General features: G+C 37.8%; 1 protein-coding gene across 5 annotated transcripts in view; it reads right to left on the reverse strand.

Annotated features, from left to right (window-relative positions):
• Positions 1-4,874: 4,874 nt before the first annotated feature.
• Positions 4,875-23,624, reverse strand: part of pacs2 (phosphofurin acidic cluster sorting protein 2) — a 71,709-nt gene continuing 52,959 nt past the window's right edge. For 2 of the 5 annotated variants that reach the window (XM_074660895.1, XM_074660897.1), the window contains exons 4-26: positions 22,379-22,504; positions 19,923-20,085; positions 19,561-19,634; positions 19,318-19,398; positions 17,822-17,881; positions 17,586-17,740; positions 17,009-17,099; positions 16,422-16,493; positions 16,024-16,148; positions 15,592-15,724; positions 15,247-15,351; positions 14,468-14,574; positions 14,224-14,378; positions 13,984-14,094; positions 13,733-13,841; positions 12,165-12,197; positions 9,608-9,652; positions 8,824-8,866; positions 8,647-8,689; positions 8,071-8,206; positions 7,110-7,330; positions 6,728-6,841; positions 4,875-5,465 (exon numbers count right to left, since the gene is read on the reverse strand). In XM_074660895.1, coding sequence (XP_074516996.1) covers positions 5,347-5,465; positions 6,728-6,841; positions 7,110-7,330; positions 8,071-8,206; positions 8,647-8,689; positions 8,824-8,866; positions 9,608-9,652; positions 12,165-12,197; positions 13,733-13,841; positions 13,984-14,094; positions 14,224-14,378; positions 14,468-14,574; positions 15,247-15,351; positions 15,592-15,724; positions 16,024-16,148; positions 16,422-16,493; positions 17,009-17,099; positions 17,586-17,740; positions 17,822-17,881; positions 19,318-19,398; positions 19,561-19,634; positions 19,923-20,085; positions 22,379-22,504 — 2,421 coding nt within the window. In that variant the 3' untranslated portion in view covers positions 4,875-5,346. The remainder of the gene's footprint in view (positions 5,466-6,727; positions 6,842-7,109; positions 7,331-8,070; positions 8,207-8,646; positions 8,690-8,823; positions 8,867-9,607; positions 9,653-12,164; positions 12,198-13,732; positions 13,842-13,983; positions 14,095-14,223; positions 14,379-14,467; positions 14,575-15,246; positions 15,352-15,591; positions 15,725-16,023; positions 16,149-16,421; positions 16,494-17,008; positions 17,100-17,585; positions 17,741-17,821; positions 17,882-19,317; positions 19,399-19,560; positions 19,635-19,922; positions 20,086-22,378; positions 22,505-23,624) is intronic. The other 3 variants (XM_074660896.1, XM_074660898.1, XM_074660899.1) reach the window with 3 other exon arrangements.

Below are 23,624 nucleotides of genomic sequence, written 5' to 3' on the forward strand. Positions count from 1 at the left end.
GAGCCACAGGCTTTATACAAAGGACCTTACCTCAATCCAAGGAGGGAATAAAAAACAATAACAAAAAAGATTTAAAAGATTTAAAGTACAAATAACATACTGTCAAAATACTCACTATACTTCCAAGTCCTGCATTGAATATAAAACGTAAAGGTCCCATATTGTAAAAAGTAAGATTTTCATGTCTTTTATATTATAAAGCAGATTTAAGTGCTTTATAAATACTGTGAAAGTATCGAAGCGCTCAATATACAGAGAAATACACACAGCCCGTATTCAGAAATTGGGCATTTGAAACAAGCCGTTAGGATTTCTGTCCATTTGTGATGTCACAAATATACAATATATATAGATCATTACACGGTTTTAAACGTAAACATTCTGGTATAAAACTGGCACTGGTGGAGGAAGTATTAAAGGTCCCATATCATGCTCATTTTCTGGCTCATACTTGTATTTTGTGTTTCTACTAGAACATGTTTACATGCTGTAATGTTAAAAAAAAAAAACTTTATTTTCCTTATACTGTCAGCCTGAATATGCCTGTATTCACCCTCTGTCTGAAATGCTCCGTTTTAGTGCATTTCAACGGAATTGCAACGGAATTGCGTTGCCTGGCAACAGTTTGGGTCCATGTTTACTTCCTGTCAGCTGATGTTATTCACATACACAGCAACAGGAAATAAACTGGGACACATTTAGAATGTTTACGTTTAAAACTGTGTAATAATCTAAATATTGTAGATTTGTGACATCACAAAAGGACAGAAATCCTAACGGCTTGTTTCAAACGTACAATTTCTGAATACGGGCTGTGTGTATTTATCTGTGGATTGAGCGTTTTGATAGTTTAAAAGTATTTATAAATCACTTAAACCTGCTTTATAATATAAAAGACATGAAAATCTTACTTTTTACAATATGGGACCTTTAAGATTTACTGAAGTAAAAGTACAAATAACACACTGTAAGAATACTCACTATACTTACAAGTGCTGCATTGAATATATAACTTAAGTAAAAGTTTGTAAGGAAAATGTACTTAAACGTGCTATTGATAACATTGAGCCACTAGATGTCGCATTCTCCCTCCACTGTTTTATTGCATTCACTTCACAACAAGTCGTTGCCAGGCACTTACCGTCGATCTCAGCCATTTAGCCATTTTTTCGACACAGAGATACGACGTGATACCAATGTTGTTTTACTATTGGCTCACAAGCCTTGTTAGAAGTGGGAACCAAACGTCAGATATTTCCAAAGAGATAAACAAAACATTCATTCAAATTTTTAACTATTTTGTATAGGAGTGCAACAAATGTTTATTTTTATTATGGATTAATCTGCAGATTATTTTCTCCAATAATCAATTGATTGTTTGGTTTGTAAAAATTCTGAAAATAGTGAGAAATACCACCACAGCCCAACATGACACAATGTTTGTTTTGGCCAACCAATAGTACAAAAAATATTTAAAATGAATTAAAATGATTAAAATAAGCAAATTGTCACAATTCTCAAGCTGGAACCATTAAATGTTTTTGGATGAAAAGTGACTTAAACAATTATTAAATAATTGGCAATTATTTTTCTGTCGATCGACTAATTCAGCTGTATTTGTATTGGTTGGGTCGTTAAATTTAAAACGAAACATATTTTATAAGCTCTTCTTATTATTGTATTATATTATTGTATTGTAAAAGTACATTTTATGTAAAAATATTAGTTTGTAAAGTAACTAATGAATTTTAGATGTTCAAATATTATTTTTTTCTGAGCACTTTCAGAGTTTGTTGGCTTTAAAGCTGAGGTTCAGCATTTATTATTGACCTCAGGAACAGCAGTTGAGTCCATTTAGTAGCTAATCTGTTGATGAAGATCATTAGATATGAGTGACAGCTAAGGACCTTGTGGTCAGATTGTTTTCTCTTTGAACCTCAGGAAATAACTATATAATAACTAATACTAATAATTGTTTTTATGACAACATTACATATTTATTGTTTTTTCTAGGTGTGTTGGAAAAAAATCAATACAGCATAGTATCGCAATATTTTGCATGGCAATATTGTATCGATACACGGACGTCAAGTATAACAATTAGCAGTTAAAAAAGGCAATAAATCGCAATATATCGCAATTTATCTTATCGCAATACTCAGCATATCGCAACATGTTTAAAGATCGTATTATGACTTAAGTTTAAGATAAGATGAGATACGTTTTTTCATGCTTATGTTGCCTTCACTGACTGTAGTTTATCCAGTTTAGATGATTAACATTTTAAATGTAGGAAACACACGTGGAAAGAAAAGTACATTTTAGTGTGTATAGTAGTTTTATTACTCCAAGTTTTGGGATTACAGTGGTAGTCTTTAGGGAACTTTCAGTTTCAACAAGCCTTTCTCTGAGACAACATGAAAAACCAAAACATCTAAAACATTTTTCTATACAGAGAAACAAATGTCTGCTCAACACGAACGGGCCGTAGTCTTCTTTTATTTCATTCAAACCCATGTTTGAGAGCCAACCTCCCTCCAGTGAACATTATACTGCAAAATCAATATTTTCTTTGTTGTTGTCCGAGCTGAATCAGCACCATGTTAGCGAGGGACAAATTATTTATGTTGATTTGTCAAAATTAAGCAATTTAGGCACTTATCAAGAAATTGGCAAAGGTTATGATGAAACCGCTACTGAAAGAAATTTTTACAAGCAAAATACTTTTTAGTTTTATGCTAAACAGTCAACGAAAGATTGAGCAAAAATCTACTGACAGAAAATTTTTTGAAATGTTAACATCACATACACGTTGTAAGCTAACCTTACAGGATATCAAACTAAAATCTAAAGAGTCCAAGGAGGCCTCACACTGAGCAGAAAGTGGTATCACACAGCACTGAGAAGATACAGACGCTTGGTTTGTTTTGCATATAAACTATGCCACCTCGCCGCTGTTTGTGCTGTTGTTCAGCTCAGATATGACGGCAGACACAGTGTCTGTCTATATGTGCATCTGTGAGTCTGTCGTACCTGCAGGTTTCCCGGGTAGTTTCAACACACTAATCTATCATGGACAAACATTTAAAAGTGCTTTACATTAAGGTACCTTCAATACATTCACCTCTACATTATGACGTCTTCTATAATACCACACAGGTAATGAGTGCGCTGCAGTTGTTGAGTATTCCTTTGGCAAAAGTCACATTTGCTTTTAGCAAAAGACGGAGTGTGTCAGAGGAGTGTGGGGTTCTTTCTAAAATAAACATTGTAGGGGAAAAAAAGTGTTTAATTTCATAAAACAAGCTTAAAGGAATAGCTAGACATTTTGGGTAATAAACATATTTGCTTTCTTATCGAGTTAGATGAGAAGATCTGTTGTAGCTATATGAAGCTTCAGCCAGCGGCCGATTAGCTTATCTTATCTTACTGGAGGAAGTAGGGCTGTCACAATATCAGATTACACGATTGTCGTGGCCAAAAGAATTTACGATAACGATATTATCGTAATATCTATAAAAAATTTGAAATAAAATGCTAGCAGTCAAATTCATCTTAACTTAGTTTACTGTGTGTTTTTTTGGGGGCAAATGAACTACACTCAAAATACAAGTATAGGGAATAGGGCTGCAATTAATGATTATTTTATTGACGATCAATCTGTCAATTATGTTCTCGCTTAACTGATTAGTTATTTGGTCTATAAAAGATCAGAAAATGGTGAAAAATGTCAATCAGTGTTTCCCTAAGCCCAAGATGACGTCCTCAAATGTCTTGTTTTGTCCACAACTCAAATATATTCAGTTTACTGTCATAGAGGAGTAAAGAAACCAGAAAATATTCACTTTTAAGAAGCTGGAATCGGATAATTTTTAACAACAAAATTACTCAAACCGATTGAAATAGTTGGTGATTAATTTAATAGTCGATTAATCGTTGCAGCTCTCGTAGGGGAATGGAGAGAGAGTCTGTATCCATACATATAAAATGATTTAAGAGACGCTGGATTATTTATACTATTTTATGATATGTGTATGAATCAATATTTCGTATTATATCACGGTTATCGTAGCGGTATATCACGATAGTCCAAAGAACAAAACAAACATTTGTTGGTATAGGACGACAAGTTGTGATTTTTCAGGGGGTTATGTGCCGAACTATTTCCTGTAAATCCCCCCGTAAAACAACAACTTGTCGTTTTTACATTCTGTTTTTTGTGCGGATTAAACAAACAAGATATTAATTAGTGAGCTTTAGCGGTGCTGGTAGGTGGATTTTATTAGGCTACCTTTGGAGGCTAGCTGTTTCCCCCTGTTTCCAGTCTTTATGCTAAGCTAAGCTAACCAGCTGCTGGTGTCTAGCCACATATTTACTGTATAGACATTAGGGTGGTATCAATCCTCTCATCTAACTCTCAGAAAGCAAATTTCCCACAATGTCAGCATATTCCTTTCAGTCCGTACTACCATCTAAAAAGTAGTTAATTTTGTGCTGTTAATAATTTTCTCATATGTCTCACTTTGGAGCAAAACTCTTCAAACCAGAAGCCAATTTGACCAGACGGAGAAAGTAAAGAAGAGGAGGGGTTGAGCAGTGTGTCATCTTCTTTCAGTGCCAGGTTATTATTCAGAATCCCATTCACACAGTATTCAGTGTATTGCACATAAGACTTCTTCATTGAGTGCAGAGAGCCATAAAGCTCAGGGGCCATTTACGCTTTTCTTCTTCAGGGTTAAGACGATGAATCGACAACAGTCTCTGTTGAAAATACCAAATTTCTTCATTAGAAAATAAGATGAACATCTTCCATTTCATTACAAGGCAGCTGCTCTTGTTTTTTGTTTTTTTAAATATATATATATATATATATATATATATATATATATATATTCTTGATTAAATGTGCCGGCCAAGTGATTAAAACCAGCCTCACCAAATTAAAAACAAATGATGGCGGAGAGTGAAACCTGGGCACTCGTACAGTATGTTAAAGATTAGAAGTCTAATTATTATTTTATTCATTTTTTTTTCAAAAGTCTATAAAACATCAGCAGGATTTCTTTTCTTTTAAAAAGCTGAGTAAAGAAATATTCCCTTGGCAGCTTTGCCTCGAGACGTTTTTTTTTTTACATAAATAGAAAATTAAAAAAAGAACAAGCAAAAGATTAAATAAAAGGACGAATGCAACAGGTGGAAGCTGGAGCTTAAATTAAGACGGCAGAACAGAAGAAGTGTGCAGGGGGTGGTGGGAGTAGGGAGGCGGAAGGGGTTAAAATCTGTTGGCACAGGGAAAAGGGAAGATAGGATGGGACTGTCCTCAGTGTTTCAGTCTCTTAGGTGATGCTAGTAAGGGCCTTTAGTGTGTCCAAAGATCCCGATGGGGAAGTGTTTGACGTGTGAGGACCACTGAGCCGCCAGCTGGAAAAACTTGACGTCGTTCCATTCGACGCCGTCAATCAGTACTGCGGAGGAAGAGACGCAACACAAACATTACTACATAGTTACACCTTCATTACTGGAGTTTTTAAAGTATTAAAAAGTACTCAGACGTGCAGAAAAATGTCTCATGCATTAATGTAAAAGCAGGATTTTACTGCTGTAGTTGGTTGTAGAGTTTGTACAGAACTGCAACTAATGATTATTTTCATTACGGATTAATCTGCTGAATATTTTCTCCATTAATCGATTGATTGTTTGGTTTGTAGAAATTCAGAAAATAGTGAGAAATGCCACAAGAGCCCAAAGTGACAAATTCACAATGCTTGTTTTCTCCCAAAAATTGTACAAAAAAATATTAAAAATTAATAAAAATCATTAAAATAAGCAAATCGTCACAATTGTCAAGCTGGAATCATGAAATGTTTCGCATGAAAATTTACTTAGAAAATTAATTGGCAACTATTTTATAATTGTTTGTCAATCGACTAATTGTTTCAGCTAATTTATTATAATATATTACAAAACAAATGTTGTCCTGAACAACCCTGAGTCCCAACTGCATATTAAACACAAGCCCTTATATGCAATTTATTTATTTTATTATTTATTTAATTAATGTTTACCTCTGATTTATGACTAGAACAAATAAAAAAGACAAAAAATGGTCTATTGTGGGTTTCAGGGGGTTAATCCAGAAGAAAATTCTTTTGCCACAGATTTCTCAAAAATTTCAGAAGAATAAAAAACAATAGAGTAATATATAGTATATGAAGTGTATAAGAAGTAATACTAACACAGTTCCTAATAGAATAACAATAAAATTAAGATACATTTTGTAAATTAAGTAAACTAAAATAGAAAAGTAATATTGCACATGATATTGAAAAAGTAGGAAATAAAATCTGCCTTTAATTATAATGTGTCTATCAGGTTATTCACTCTTGCATTTTAACATATAACCACACAAATATATTTCTAAGATTCATCAAAGTAAGATGTCACATTTGAGTTTAAATTACTGTATTTTGAATATGAATTACAGCCTTCTACACTAGGCCAATTACCGTAACAGTATATGTCTTCCTCTGACCAGTCGAGAGATTTCCTCAGTTTTACTGTGAGAGAATCAACTATTACTGACATCTTTGAGTAATAATTAGGGAAGCTGCAGACCAAACTGAAGAGAAAAACATGTGAGATCCTCTGAGGACGTCTGTGTGTCTGTTGAGGTGGGAGGAGATGTCAGAGCAGGGCCACAGGGCAGGAGGTCTGAGTAGAAATGTACCTCTCAGCATGGTCTGCTGGTGCTTGGCAGTGCAGATGAGCCGGCTGATGCCCTCGATCACTTGACTCTTCGACTCCACCTCCTTGTCTTTGCTCTTTTTTGGCAGGAACATGACTGACAGAAGGGAACAACAGAGATGCACGCTGTGAGTAAATGAGGGATTCAGAATCGCTCTGGTCTCGGAGGGTTACAGACGGATGACATTTTGGCCTTTTGGTGCAACGTTTGAGGTCGGATTGATCGGATCATAGCCAGTCCTGTGAATATCCTAAAATATGATTCTTACACCACAAAAAAAAGTCATTTTGAGGTGAACTATTCCTTCAAGGCTCCCACTGCAATCACAAATCCACAGATACATGCATGCATCAGTCCATCTTACCCTTCTTATTCTTCTCCTTGGTCACCACAGTCATGGACATGGTGGGCTGGGTGCTCGGCTCTGCGCCCCCCAGTGGCAGCCGGCTGACCTGCAGCGAGCGGAAATTGCACTTCAGAGTGTTTTTGGAGGAGGAGTCCCGCTTCTCCATGTCTTTCTTCCTTTCTGTCTGAGCCACCCAGTAGTCCACCTGGAGACCCATCAGCTCCGACGGACCTACAGAACTACAGACAACAGTGGATGTTATGGGTATATCTTTCTTTTTAAATAGAATCACTCACACAGAAGAGTTCAAGAAGCTAAATCTGAAAATATGAGATAGATAGAACTATCTTTTAAAGCAGTAACTGAAAAGTCTTACATTAAAGCTCTTATATATTAAAGGAATATTTCAACATTTTGGGAAATATTTGCTTTATTTATAATAATAAATAATAATAAAATAAATAATAATAATTTAATATGTTTGCTAATTTGCTAAAAAAAATCTCATTCATTTTCCTCCATCCAAGAAAAATACAGTATCATGACATTTATTTATTTTACTTATTATGCCTGCTTAAAAATGTATAATAAACGAAAATATAACATTTTTAGATTCCAATTAACACAAAGGTCACATTTTTTTGCTCCATTTTGCTGAAAGATTTTAGATGAACATGGCATCGTAGGAGGAAGGCAACTTGCCGGGAGCTCCACACTAGTGTTATTTTAGGTTTTAGGCTATTTATTAGGGTTAATTTGGGTTATTTATATGTTAAGTAGTTTTTAAATTGATATTTTTATTGATTCTTTATTTTGTTATTATATTTTATTGTATTATATTTCATTTTATATTTACTATTTATTTTCCTTCTTTTATGGAGCCTCCCAAGCATTTCATACGATTGTAATTGTATAACTAGAGTGACAATAAACATCTTGAATCTTGAAATAGCTCCTTATCAGGCATCCCGTTATATACCTGTAAGCACAGAAGCTGGTGGTGACGGAGGGAGAGGAGGGTGGGGTCGGCGACGCCTCTTTGAGGGCGGGTGATACTTGTGGAGGGGTGGAGGAGAGCAGCGAGGAGCCCAGAGGTGCTGCGTCATCAGAGTCTCCTGAAGGAGGAAACAATCAAACATTCATTTAAAAAAAATACTGTGGTGGAGAAATTGGCTACTTTTGTGTGGAGCTCTGGTCCAGGTTAGTATGCAAACTGTGCAACAATACTTTTTTTTACATTTATCTTTTTTAAAAGTGAAACATGCTTCTACAAACGGTAACCCTTCCTGATACAGTCCCCACATATTAGTATATTATTGGGTAATTACCTAAAATTAAGGTTGATTTAAAGTTGGTAATAACTCTGATATAATTGTATACTTTCTCTATTACTCCTCAATTCAAGTTACAATTGTAGTTACCCAAGTGTCAGTAACAGCCCAAATTGCAAGTAATTACCCAATAATATACTACTATGGACCATTATTTACCAGGTAAGTACTTGGTAATTACGTGACTGTAAAAGGAAGGGTTACTCTACAAACTTATTGCTTGCCTGACGTTGCAGATGTTTGCTCCACGAGGCCAACTTTCACCATCTGCAGAATTCAAAACAGAAGGTAAAGGGTTATTACTAACAGCAATAACCGAGACAACCATGTGCTAAAACAACAGTTGGATAAAGACAAAATCAACACAGTGAATATTTAGGGCAAATAAAGCGGCTACTTACTCCAATGAAAGGGATGAACTTCTGACATGAGTCCTCATCCGGGCTGTGGAGACGCAGCAGACGGCAAAAGAGAGTTCAGGTGAAAAAGGATGCAAGAAAATAATCAGTGAGTCATGAAACACAGATGAGAAATGTATTTGAATCAAAAAGGACGGACTCCTACAAGCATTTCCAAATGCTTGGCAGTAAATGATCAAAGAGGATTATATAAAGAAATCTACAGTTAGTAACATTGAGATCTAGTTAGTTTTGATGATGCTGATTTCCAATGAATCACATGTGGAAATACTGTAGTCTTCCATTGCATAGAAAGTATGCAAAGCTATCAGAACCCAGACAGAATCAACAGAGCATGCTGCACCTTAAAGCTCCACTAAAACAGACTCAGTACCCGCCTGCAGGCCCCCTTATTGAAGCTGGAGAAGCAAGGGAGCAAAACATGCAGCTATCGGCCGTTTCCAGGCCTCCGAAAAAAGCCATCCAGTTATTGCAGACACAGACCGGATCCACCAAACCAAAGTCAGGAGGGCATTCAAGGGGAAAGCAACTAAACTACCGAGTCATAAAGAGGTGGATGAGAAGGAAGAGCACCAACCTAAAGCCACAACTTCTCCGGCTCCATGCACTACCGGTGAGCGGTAGTGCATAACTACACTTACAAGCCTCTTCTATGAACTATTTTCCTGGCAATGACCAGAAAAATAGCCTGAAGAATGGTTCTACTTCTACTCAGGTTTTTCTAAATGCAAAGGCGTTTGATGGTGTGAAAGGTTGCTGCTCTTGCCTTGAAGAGACCTGCCATCGCCCCCCCAGGGAAGAAACAGAGAGACTATAGAGGAGGAGAGAGAGAAAGAGAGAAGACAGTCTAACAGTAGGTCACAGTTTGTTTTCCCAACACAACAACAACAACAACAACAACAACACATCTCCGCTGTAATCGGTTTCAGAGCAGCCAGAGAGAGAGAGAGCCAGATGTCTGCCTGGTATGTGAGTGATTTATTGCAGGGATGGATTATGATTTCTGTCTGACGTGTTTGATCCATATTTTAGCTTGAATGTGAAATGTATCGGTTAAAAGATGCACATGCACGTCAATCCATGTAGATGGACGTCACTGTGGACATAACATGCACTTTTTTAATGTTTGTATTGTACATTACAGACTGTATGATAATGTTACCTTTATTTTGTGCATTATGTATAATAAAATGGGCCTTCCCCTCAGCCGTGATCTCAGGACGGCAAAGTCCTTATCGCTTTTTAAATCTCTTCTAAAAACTGATTTTTATTTGAACTAATTTTAACTAAAAAATACTTTTAATTTATGGAGAACAGAACCAACCAAAATAAAAATGAATAAATAAATGAATAATTTAATAATAGTGATAATAATAATAATAACAACAATAATGATAATAATAATAATAATAATAATAAACTTTATCTATACAGCACCTTTCATTTCATAAAATGCAGCTCAAAGTGCCTTTCAAGAAAAATAAAATAAAATAAATAATTTCATTAATTAATTTAATTTCACATAGATAGATAAGGTAATTAATACAAAGGTAAATAAATAAAGAAGCAAATGGAAACAAAAATATAAATTTAAGTCGCATTTTATCAATTAATTTATATCTACATTTATTTTTAATATTTTTAATAATTTTTTTATGCTATTTAAATAAAGTAATTAATATTTGTCACAGCCAACTATTCATGTTTTTGCTTTACATTTTTAGAAATCAAAGAATTGTAAAACGTTATTTTACAGGTCTCTAATTTTCTAAATAATTTCCAACAAGTTTCCTTGACAGAACTACATGTATATTATTTGGTAAGAATTATAGGGTAAATACGAAAGCTCAGTTTAATTTCTGTCTTTTTTCAGAAACAAAATGCTTTTTTAACTTAATATTTTATGTGAAAAATAAATGTTAGTTCCACCTGCTAAAACATAAACTCAGCTCTGCTACATTGACCATAAAACACACTTACTGACTATATTCAAATATATTAATATAATTTTATAAAAGGCCCTTTAGCACTGAGTGCACCACAGTTGATCATTTGATGGTGATGTTTGACTACATTGAACCAAACATGTAACTTAATCACAAAAATATCACTTTGACGTTGTCATTTCACAGACAGCGAGCAGGTTTTCTACTTCCTACTGGACAGATAGCAGACAGACATGGATGGCCAGAAGCACGAGGAGATGATGGAGAGGAAGCAGCAGAGAGGAAGAAACAAGAGGGAACACAGAGCTGATTGTATTTGGTCTCCTGCCACTTTATCAGCACATTTTACCCTTCAGTCAGTCCTCTGATATCTTATCAATGAGGATTGTTTGGAGGAGGAGTCTGAACTGTATTTCTTTGTTGAGGAAATTCTTTCATTAATGACATAATATTCACAACAAGAGCACACAGACGTTGTATTGAGACTAGAAAAAAAACAGCTAGCCTAGCTCTGTCGAAAGGCAACAACATCTGCCTCCCAGAATCTCTAAAACTCACTAATTAACATGTTTATTAAATCCAAAAACTGAAGTGTAACAGGGCATTATGTGCGGGACTATTTCCTGGCTGGTGGCAGTGAAATATAATATAACACACATATTATACACCCATAAAACTACAAATCTTCTTTTAATTAGTGAGTTTTAGACGTGGCTACTAGAGGGATTTTGATACCTGCTGGCTGTAGCGTCACAGATGGTAAAATATGATTGAATCAACTTTAATTAAACTTTGTCAGGCAGAAGTATTGACTCTACATTGATGTCTGACATTGAAACCAAATTGAAAGCACTCGTTATGTTTAATAAACTGATTATCTAAAAGGGTGCCTGGGATTGACTTTTAGTTGATGTTAATATATTAAAACACTAATTAACTAAAGAAAATGTCACAAAGTGGACTGGTTTATTGTATTTATACATGTGTACAACACAATATGTTAGGTCCATCTATCCAATGTCAATTGGGGATATAAGACACTCTTGTTTATTGCATCTCTTGTGTCTAGGGTTTGCTTCTAACTAAAAACTTGACCCGATGCAGCTTTAATTAGTTCATCTCCTACTGTGTCTGTGTGCTTGTGTTCTTTACAACTGTGAGTCGTGGCCTGGATACAGATCTTATCTGAGCAGTTTATGGCTCTCAAGCTGTTAATAGAAAAAAAAATAAAAACATTTTTTTCATGCAGCTGTTAAAGTGGCAAGCTCCAGGAAAGGCTGAGACGGTTCAAGGGGAAGAAAAAATGGCTCCAACACACACAGGAAGCGCATGAATCACCAAGGCTACGTGAGAAACAAACTCAATCGACCACAATACCTTACTGCAAAATCAAAATGAAAGCTCTTTTTCCTTCAAAGAAAAGAAAAGAAAAAATACAACAAAAAGATAAAAAAACATGTTATTCAGACACACACACACACACAGTGATGGAACGACAGATGTTTAACAGAACGACACCGCCACTCCCACACAAACACACAAACTCAACAACATTAGTGAAACTTTTACCTTCGTTTTGTTTTTCAAAAGGGGGTTGAAAAATGGAAAGCAGAACCTCTGTTGTGATGTATGTACATTTTATTTCACATAGTAATCCAGATTATATCAACTACTCAGTTGAACATTCTGTTGCTATAGCAACCGCTCCCCCTGCACAATCCCATAGCAGTTAACTGACTTCAAATGGGGTTGTGTGTTTACCGTGTTTACCGTGTTCACGGGAGGAGTCCTAACCAAAGACAATAGAAGCTAAGAAACAAAACTCTAATGTTTTTTTGACAACAGCCGCTGCTGCCATTTTGGACTGAAAACGCTTATTATAGTTATATTATTTTATTATTCAACACAGGCCATTTCGGTAGAATATGACAACAGAATAAAAATAATTACCTCCGCCAAGGCTGAAGGCCTAGGAAGGAGGTTATGTTTTCACCGGCGTTGGTTTGTTTGTTGGTTTGTCCGTTTGGAGGATTACTCCAAAAGTCTGTGATGGATTTGAATGAAGTTTTTCGGAGGGGTGGAGTGTGGCACAATGAACAATCCATTAGATTTGACGATCATGATCCGGATTCAGGAATTTTTTTAAGCATTACGACCAGCCAGAACATTAAGACCTCTTGGTATAACACATGCGCAGTGTAACTGATGACGCGTTGATGATGCATGACCCCGCCTTCTTCCTTCAGAGAGAGAGAGCGGGGGGGTGGGGGAGGAACAACTGTAGAATCAGCAATTCTCACAATAAACTCGGTGAAATTACAGTTGAGTTCGACCAAAGCACACTTGGTGATTATTGGAAGGAGTAACGACGACGGTTTAGGTGAGTTTTATTTTGTTTCTGTCCAGTTTGAATGAAGTGCTTTACGATGCTCCGCTACCTACAGCTGATCTCATCATAAACAAAAATAGTTTGTTAATAGCCTAACGTTTGCTTTTCACTTCTGCTGATTGCATTCACACTTCAAAAATCATAAATGTGGTGTTCAATTGTTGAGATTATCTTGCTGACCAAAACGTGTGAGTATTTTGTTCGTGTGAAGATCCTGCTGATTAATGAAGCCTATTTTGATTGTAAGAGATTTGCAATGATGTATATATTTTTTGTCCTTGTAATTTTGCCTGGATTTGTAAATAATGTGCAGAAATGTATGAAATGTATTTTGAAAAAGCAGCTAATGTGTCACGTGGATTGTTCATAGAGTTTTACAGTTCAACAGTTCAATCCCCTTTTGAAAAACTGGTCTGAATTAGAAGCATCTTCTGCTAGACGACTTTATCAGGATAGCTCACAAAAACACATTTAAAGTCCCACTTCTGTACAGCTGTAAAATGTTCTCAGGTCCGTCTGGTACTAAATGAGTTTTAAATCAATGATGAGAACATACCTTTTCTGTTTATAGGTGAGCATGGCCTCTGCGATGGGAAGCTGGTGAGCTCCGTTAGCTCCCACCATGTACTGAGTGACCCTCGACACCACGTCTGGGTTCTCCTGAGCTGCACAGGACACATAGTGATTCATTAACCCTCTACTGCTGACTGTATACCTGATTACAGTCAGAAACATTCATTAAGATGTTTTTGTTGTTAAGATGTGTTCTCTAGAGTAAAGTTTAGTCAGTAAGACATGAGAGCCCACCAATAACAGGAGCCTCTGGCTTGTGAAACAGCTCCCTCCAAGCAGCATCCTGGAACAAACTGTTGTACCGATAGTCAATAGTGCCGAGATATTTGGAGACAGGATGTGCACCTAAACCAGGCAAAGAGAAACAGTAATAAAAAAAATCAGACAACAAACAGCCTTTAAGGTGCAGCATTAAATTATAGTGTAATTAGAGCATTTAAATTTGGAACATTTTAATGTTAGGTTGTAACTAACCTAGAGGGATGATGAGGAACCTCATGTAGCCGAGCCAGTCTGGCGTCTTATGGGAAAGGTGGTCCACAAAAAGCCTCAGAACAGCGCTGAGGTAGTGCTGCGCTCCGGCCACGGCGATCTTTATGGGAATGGGCGTCTGGGAGTTACAGTTGCAACTAGGACAGAAAATAAATAGATGGCTTATAGCTTCATAATCAGTGACACAGTGAATATATATGATGGCATGAGAGAGAGGCTGACTCACAATCTCTGTATGCGGGAGACGATGGTGTTGAACGCAGCCTGGATGTCGGCCGTGGTGCAGGTGCAGACCACTGGTAGATGGTGGTTTTGCAGCATATCTGAAAGATACTGAGAAGAGAGGAGACGAAGAATCAGATGGATGGTTGTTCTCTATAGATGGATTTGTTTTTTCCTTTTTTAAAGTCTACTGTTATTTAAATTCTGCTTGGGAATATCTCTCTCTTATTTTCATTTATTATTGCTACTGTATCTTATCCCATGCATTTTTTTATTCCTGTTTTCAACGCTGTGTGTTGCACTGTTGTTGTTGTTGTTGTTTGTATGTTTGTAGTGTCTCGTCCATTCTAAAATAAAAATTGTTGACCATGTGGTTACGGGAAATGGTGTCCTGCCTTGCTTTGGAGAAATGTGGTCAGAGGGAAATCAGATAAATTCAGGAAAATATGGGACACTTTTATACAATTCCTTGAAAGTGGTCAGGTTGAAATTAATGAGTGAAATTGATCAAATTAAAAACAATAATAATAATAATAACTAATATATACATTATTAATATATTATGATTATTGTTTTTATTTTTTGTTATGTATATATATAGCATATTCTGTATGTATGACTGTTTCAATGAAAAAAATAAAATAAATAAATATAAAGTAAAAAAAATAAAAAATTTAACCACAAAACAATCCACACACTATCCACAGCTTTACCAAATATTTTGAAAGGCAAGTATTAAGACAAAAAAAGCCATTTTAAGCTCATGGTGCTGGTATTGCTCACCTGGCCCTGCCAGTCTGACGTGTTGATGAGGATGATGCTGTCAGGGAGCTGGGTATCAGACACCAGGATGTGGTTCAGTTGGTCGTACACCGTCTTTCTTGGGATCTAGGCAGGAAAATAAGAAACCTTTGGATTAAAATAAGGACCCATATTTGGGAGCATAAAATATGTTTGATATAATGATCCTAAACTTTAAAGTGACTGCGTTGTTTTGCCAGGATTTAAGATGACTCTTTAAGACATCATGGTGTGTACAGAGAGGCTACGTGTGTGATATTAACTGGTGTTTAATGTTGATTAAATCCACTCCACAGACAGAACTGTCCTGCAGCTCCCTCCTCCTACCTGTAGGTGGCAGCGTGTGTCCAGGGACCGTCCGTTGTCCAGGCTGTTGGCCCTCTCGTTCTGAGGCCTGCTGGGCTGGCGCTCCTTCAGTGACGTGCTCCTTCCTCGCCTCCCTGCCAACTTCGGTTCCTGCCTGAAAAACAGCAGAAGAAGAGAGCTGGAGGACTGAAGGCAGTGATGTAATGGTGAATGACACAAAGCACAAACCCTGCTCACATCTGTAGGAGGTGATTACAGAAAGGCACACATCCACTAAAATTAATAAAAAACTGTTTACACTATTTATTTGAATCTATTTAAAAGACACTATAAATGCACCTGTCATGTTCTTCTCTGCGAATTTCCATCATAAAGATTTCTGTCAATCTGCAGATGTACAGTATAGCAATGCTTTAAAGAAGTGGACTATTGTTGTCTATGTATTCTTTCTACCTGTTGGATGAGATGATGAGGGACTCTGTCTTGGTCATTTTGCCACTCGGTGGCAGTCTCTCTAGAAACGTGTCCATGTTGTCCATCTCCAGCTCCGTGGTCGGAGTCACCGCCTCCGGCTGCTCCTGATGGAGAACAAACAGAGGACAACACACATGTTTATGCACTTCTCTTTTCAAAACAACACTTTTCACACCTTAGATGTCTCGACTGTCCCAGAAGATTTGAGCTGTTATCCATCATGATTTACTCTAATAGTGTCTGACCGCACATGACCTGTCTTTTTTGCTAAGCTGCTGTAACAGGGAAATTTCCTGCTAGGATTAATAAAGTATCTATCCATCTATCTCTATCTATCTATCTACTGATCTAAGGCAGCTTGAAGAGTTGATACTCACATAGGAGACGTTATCAGACACACCGTCATCTGGAAATTTGGCCCCTCCGCTCTTGGTTTTATCTGGGTCAATCTGGAGAGAGACGGTGAGAGGAATAATAAACATTACCTGGTTTAGATGGAGCCCAGGGAGCTTTTATTTCACACGAAGCATTGTTTCATTCAGCATCTCGTGATGGATCAACAGAAGCCCTACGGTTTCATGAACAAACTGGTTTAAACCTGCGGACTGATGGGAAAATCTGACTGTTACTTCACTAAAAGGTGCCTCTGAGCGGGATAATTGACGCCTTTCTGCTTCGGTGGATTTGCTCATCGGCTGTCGGTGCAGTTCAGTGGTTACACTGGTCGGCCTCCAGCTGTTTCTCTGAGGTGTGAGTAACCCAGTCTGTTTGAGTAAATGTAGAGGAGGCAGGAGTCTGACTGAGGTGGGCATGTGAACAGAAACACTCTGATCTCATTTGAAATGAAATGAAATTGCACGTTCAAAATATGCAGAAGGAAATCTGCATCCCAGCTGAAGTTATTTAGGATTGTTTTGTACGTTGTGTTTTATACGCTGTGCTGTAGCGGGGACATCGGTCTCACCGGGCTCGGAGGCTCTCGGTGGCTCCGGATGCTGTGGATGCTGCCGATCTCAGTTTGAGAGCTGGAGAGGGAGAGACCCTCGAAATATGGCCTGAAACACAAGAAAGAAGAAAACACATCACTTTATCTCAACGTGACTATTGACTGCTAGTCTCTGTGCTCTTTTAATTTGATGTTTTAATGATTATCTAAAAGTTGTTTCAGAGAGTTTCCTACCCTGCAGAGAATCAAAACCTTGAGAAAACCCTGAATATATGAAGTTTTAAAGCAGTGACATTAAAATGTCATTACAACATATTGGCTAAATAAAGCTTCAATAACAAGGCTAACATTTATAGTAAAGCAGCCTTTGGATATTTCAGTCTCAGACTGTGACATGTGGCCGCCTGCTGCAGGGTTTAAGGAACATTTAAGGACATGGACATGTCCTCAACTTACTCTTTTAGCAATTTCAGACTTACAGTATAATACTATTCAGACTTTAGATGAAGCATTTGAACTTTGTTATCATCATCATTTGGTCTGTAACACCCCATATAAGCCACAAACACACTCATTGCTGCTGAGAAACACTCACTTGAGTTTGGGTTTTGGTGTGCTGAGGACGCTGTCGTCGTCATCCAGCTCCGGGCCGCTGTCGCTCGGGTTCTCAAACTCTACGCTGTCCAGGTCCAGGTCCTCCTCTTCCACCTCAGGGGGCGGCTCTGCAGGGTCCTGCTCCGAGTCCAGCACCTTAACACACACAAAGATACATTACATGTTTAATAGCTCAGCAGCTCCTCAGTAGAAACAACAGAAGACAGAACCACTCACCTCGTCTGAGACTCTGAAGCGCTTCAGGAGAGCCACCACGCGCTGCTTAAAGTTCTGCTGCTAAAACACAGGAGAACAAACACACGAGTCAGTGTGTGACCTAGTTATGATTTACTACAGAGCTCTCAGCAATTCAGTACACAGAAAACAGCTACAGCTGCTCAGCTCCTCCATTTTAGTCACTTTACCGGCAGTAGATGCATTTGCAGTGTTGGTTGTTGTATCGATTTCACTGCGTGTACTCATGTGAATCAATAATCAAGCAACATCATGCTTCATCTGCTTTCTGGGGCTTTCATCTCCTCTTGACTGAGCTCCTTAAAACCATATCAGTCACCAGCAAAAACACATTTAAACCGTCTCTTTGAAAGGTACTTAATCATCTGCAAATTAATCATCTACAATATGAACAAAATGAGGCATTAATTGAAAATAAGTGGTGATTATTTTAGAAGCACATTCAACTGCAGTATCTTAAATACTGCAGTATCTTAAATACTGTATTCTTCAGCTGTGAAGAATACAGTAATGCAGGGCTCAAAAATAAGGATTGCCCACTTGCCCGGGGCAAGTATGCCACGTCGGGCTACTGAATCTAGCAACTCAACCCGAACTGGCAAGTGGTCAAAAAGAATTAAACACAATGTTTTTTTCCAGAGCTGATGATGGAAGTAGCTGAGGACTGAGCCATCTCCGTTGAGAGTTGCTCATGCGCAGTACCGATCAGGCACTCACGAGAAAATGGCGGCGGGTAAAGACAAAGTTAATGAGCTGAAGTGCAGGCGAGCATTTCAAGTATCCTGGAAACAGGAGTTTAGTTGGGTGGCGTTAGAAGATGTGGGCGAAAATCCAGATTAATTTACTTAAATAAAGATTAAACATGACAGTTAACTATAGTTTTTGTTGTTATTTGATAACTGATTTCTAACCCACATGCCTGACTGGTGAAAAAAGACATTAGCGTTGAACTCTGAAATGCAAAGCAATCTAAACTGCGGAGAACTTTCTGTCTGTTGAACTCATAGACCTCTAAATCTGAGGTAAGAGATGAAGATCAACATAGTCTTGTTCCCCTTCACCTTTACTACTTTACGATGCTTCAGGAAAGTTTACACTGGTTCTGTCCTCAACAAAATCCGCCTACCAGCACCTCTAATGCTCACTGATTGACATGTTATATCTAGTTTGCCTGTTATTGTGCATCATGTACAAAAGCCAAAGTGCAAAACCGGCATGTTGTGGTTGTTGTGGGGCGTTATGTGTGGGACTATTTCTTGGCCAGGCACAGTGACTTCCTGAAGACTCCTGGAGTCTCCAGAAAGCAACTGTCCCTGGCCAAGAAAAAGCCTGTTACCGCCAGTTTATCGCCATGAAACTAGAGGTCACTGTGTGGGTTCACTGCACAGACGCTGTCGTGGTCAAAGGTTTGTTTCCCTGTAGGTAAGGAAGGTCAAACTAAACACTTCTTTATAGTTTAGCTGGGCCTCGTCTCTTACTCTGGTGATGGAAGGCGTCCTCACAATAGACCTCCTCTGCTTCTTTGGCTTCCTCACATCGTACTCGTCATCCTCCAGATCCTGAAAAACAAGACGAGTTAAAATACAGCCTCCCATAACGATGCATTATTTACACTTATATGTCTTGAAGTTTTCCAAAGTAAATCCTGCAGAGCCAGTACAGACGACCAGGATAAACGGATTTGAAGTCTGCTTGTCTCGAAGACTTCCAGGCGGACTCACCTGTACCTGGACGGCGTCGTCGCTGGCCTCCTGCTCTGAGGAGAAGCTCTCATACTCTTCCTCTGAGTAGTTATCTAAAGCAGAGGACAAGCAGGCGGATTAAAGAGGGAAGAAGACGTCTCATACATATTTCAAAGACTCTTTTAAACCTGACATGCGGCCAGGCTCTAAATAAACTCATGTACAGTACCCTGTATGCTACCTGAATTTAATCTCTTTCTGCACGAATAGAGAGAATAAAACACCCTGAACCCTGTGATCCCTGCTCTGTTGAGCCCATCGAGTATATTAGGTGATTACGACGGCTTCCTGTCGCGTTAACCTCGCAACACCGTGGGGGGGTAATGAGAGGGAAAGAGTACCGGAGCATTTGATCTTCTGTCCTCCCTGCAGGGCCGCGTCCTCGTGGTCTATTGGCTGACTGGACAGGGAGAAGATCCAGATCTCGGCCACATTCCCCAGCAGCTCCTTCTGGTTGCTGCACAGAGGAAGAACCTGACCTCCCTCTGTCGGGTGCTGCATCACCTGGAGGAGGTGAAGGAGAGGACAGCATGAGACAGGGGAGGAATGTTTCACTTCAGTGATCTGAGCTCACTTCTCAGATATTTAGATTCTTATCAAATAACCACACCTTTAGAGACATTAACACTGTTGGCGTTGTACGTTTTAGGAGCTTTTTCTATGTCAGAAATACAGATATGTCAAGTTCTCCACCTGCAGCAAACTATATATACCATAATGCATTGCAGGCCCAGAGATGCTGTGTTCCAATTCTAATTGAACGTGGAAATTTGGAAATGAAACTGGACTTTAATGTAATTCAAGCCACGAAAAACAAGTGTACTGAAGTGCAAAACAGATTTCACCTCTTAATTATGCAGGTTGAACATGACTGTATTGGTACCCTTACTGTTTTAAAACTATGTGATGCTTTAAATAAAATGTTAAAGTATTTTTCATGTCAACCCGGTATCACGCCAAAGTGTGTAATAGACCCACCTGTCCACCAGAGGATGGCGTGTCAGTGTCACGTTTGGCCTCGCCGAGGCACGAATATTACACGGGTTTATGAAGGTTAAGTACCAGCAGGGGGCAGCAAAACCACTTAGTTAGGTTTAGTAAAAACATCATGGTTGAGTTTAAAATAAGTACGTTAACTAAGTAAAATACACACGTAAACAACGTAACATCAGTATGGAAAACACGTGACAAATGTCACTAACGTAACTTCCAAAAACACCGGTCTTGAACACCGTCTCCTGGTTAAAAGTCTGGTATTTATTGGACCCCGCCCACGCCATTCTCCCCTGCAGTCAGTACAGACTACATGCGGTGAAAATGACATGCCTAAAGCAAGAAGGGCGTTCTCATTACACGCTTTTGCCCTGCACATTATTGTGTCATTCGCACACCTTTTTGTGCGACTGGGCTGCATAAGTAGACCCCCAGGGGTCCTTGAGTTTGGGAATCACTGGTCTAAACTGTGTCTATTCATCTATCTATCCATCTATCCATCTATCTAGGATCCGTCCTTTGGTGCTTTACCTTTATTCCCAGTTAAAGGCTGTTTTGGGGGGAGTTTTTCCTGATCTGAAGCGAGGGTCAAAGGACAGAGGGTGTCGTATCCTGTACAGATTGTAGAGCCCCTAGAGGGACATTTGTGATTTGTGATATTGGGCTATATAAGTAAAATTAACTTGACTTAAAAGTCATAATTGCGTATCACTGAGGGAGTGGGTAGCCAAACAATTCAAAGAATTGATCGTATCTTAGTTACCTATTCTTTGTTATTCACCTTTGTCTCAGCATGGAGGTGCTTCTCTGCCTCATCTACACAAACCCACACATTCACACCTGGAGCTGCTCACTTCATCCACCCACCGTTTCCTGCTGATTCAAACTGAGGCTCCACTACAGCAGCTGAGTGTTTTTGCTCAACAGGAACTACAGTATTATTCATTCATTCCCGACATATTTTACACTCCAGAGATTCAAAGTCTCCTCTGAAACCTGCAGGTCACTTCAGGACAGCGCCGCCCCAAATCTGGACGAGTGTCTCCGTTCTAGTGCAGTGAGAGCAGGTCAGCCTTCAGCTGTTTACTCTGTATCCTGTGTGGTATGATGTGTTAAAGCCTCTTTGTATCCTCGAGTTGAGAAAGTGAGAATCATGTCTTTCTTGTGGTAAACTACGGCTCTGTGGGTTATTTCTTTCCTCACAGGCGCCAAAATGTTTTATTTTTCTTACCTCAGCTGCTGAGACGTGACCTTAATAAGCTCCACTGAGCTTTGTGAGCCATCTGGGAACTCCTTAGTGCATCAGCATCATCTGCTCTCAAACTAAGATATTCATCTGGAGGAAGACACCCCGATTCATGTATTCGTGGTTTTCTTAAAACACACGAAACAAGTTGAGGTGAGATAGCACGTTTGTACTGAGGAAAAGTGAAATAATCTGAAGTCTTTCAAAGATAAAAATATTATTTTCCAGACTAATTAAAGGGCGAAAGGACTCATTGAAGACAGCTTATCAAAGAGCCAGGAGTTATAGTACACGAGGCACTGCCAATCCCTCCGGTGAACATGAAGAGGAAAGTGTCATCAGGCATTTCCTCATTATATTTTCACAGCGTTTCTGACACTAACAGCCTATTAGAGCTGATGCACCTTTGTGCTCCTGTCTGCCCCGAGACTACAAGAAAAAATTGCAGCGGAAATAAGCTGCAACCTCGTTATCCTCTCCATACCGCACACAGTCATAACACAATATTACCCACCATTAACTTTTACATAGACGACGTGAATGCAGGTCGTACTGTACCTCGGCCATATCGATGGATCCCACCGCCAGAGTCTTGTAGCCCAGGATGGTTCGGTTCTTGTATCTCTTCCGCCTCTGCAGCATGATCTGCAGCTTGTTTCCTTCTCGTTTTAAGAAGTGAGGGTACTGAAGGGAGAGGAAACCGGGAAAAAGAAAAACTAGAATTCAGCTGACAGCTTTAAGAGTCAGTTTGGTGATATTCTATATTTTTCTTATTGTCTACAAATCCCATAAAAAGACCAAAACCAGCAATAAATTGAGCCTTTTTACTATGGAATGCCATTTCACTCAATATTAAATTAATTAATTAATATGGCTATAAAATGAATCCTGAAATAAATAAACAAGGCAATAATTATATAAAGACATGTAAATATAAATATATAAATCAGTCAATAGTATCATAAATGAATAAATAAATGAATAAATAAGGTTTTTTGTTTTTTTTAAAAAGGATACTTTCCAAAGAACTACAAATAAATATGGCTTTGAAATAAATCCTGAAATAAATAAAAGAGGCAATAATTATAAAAATAAATGTAAATATTAATATTTAAATGAGTAAATAGTATAATAAATAAATAAGGTTTTATTTTTAAAAAGGACACTTAAAAGAACTGCAAATAAATATGGCTATGAAATAAATCCTCAAATAAATAAATGAGGCAATAACTATATAAATAAATGTAAATATAAATATATAAATTAGTCAATAGTATAATGAATAAATACATAAATAAGGTTTTATTTTTAAAAAGGACACTTTTTAAAGGACTACAAATAAATATGGCTATGAAATTTATTTATGTCAGGATTCATTTCATATCCTGACATAAATAAAAGAGGCAATAATTATATAAATAAATGTAAATATAAATATATAAATGAGTCAATAGTATAATAAATAAATATGTAAGTAAATAAATAAATAAATATTTTAAAAAGAATACTTTTCAAAGGACTACTTTTATTTTTTTCAGGGAACTATTATTTCATAATTATTAAATTATTATAATTTATTTCCATCTGTTATATCCAAATGAATACAGATCAGAGATTCAGACCGAAGCACAAGAATTAGCTAGTTAACATCTTCATATTTTATTTCTATGGAAATCTCTCGTGTGTGAAATAACCAAAACTGTTGTAAAAAGATCGAGAATGTCTTCAAATGAAAGTATTTATTTGTTTTGTGTTCTTAAAGTTTTAAATCTTCATTAGGAATGAGGGAAGCTGGAGAAGCTGT

Source organism: Sebastes fasciatus, chromosome 15 (assembly GCF_043250625.1).
Source record: "Sebastes fasciatus isolate fSebFas1 chromosome 15, fSebFas1.pri, whole genome shotgun sequence".
NCBI classification, from domain to species: Eukaryota; Metazoa; Chordata; class Actinopteri; order Perciformes; family Sebastidae; genus Sebastes; species Sebastes fasciatus.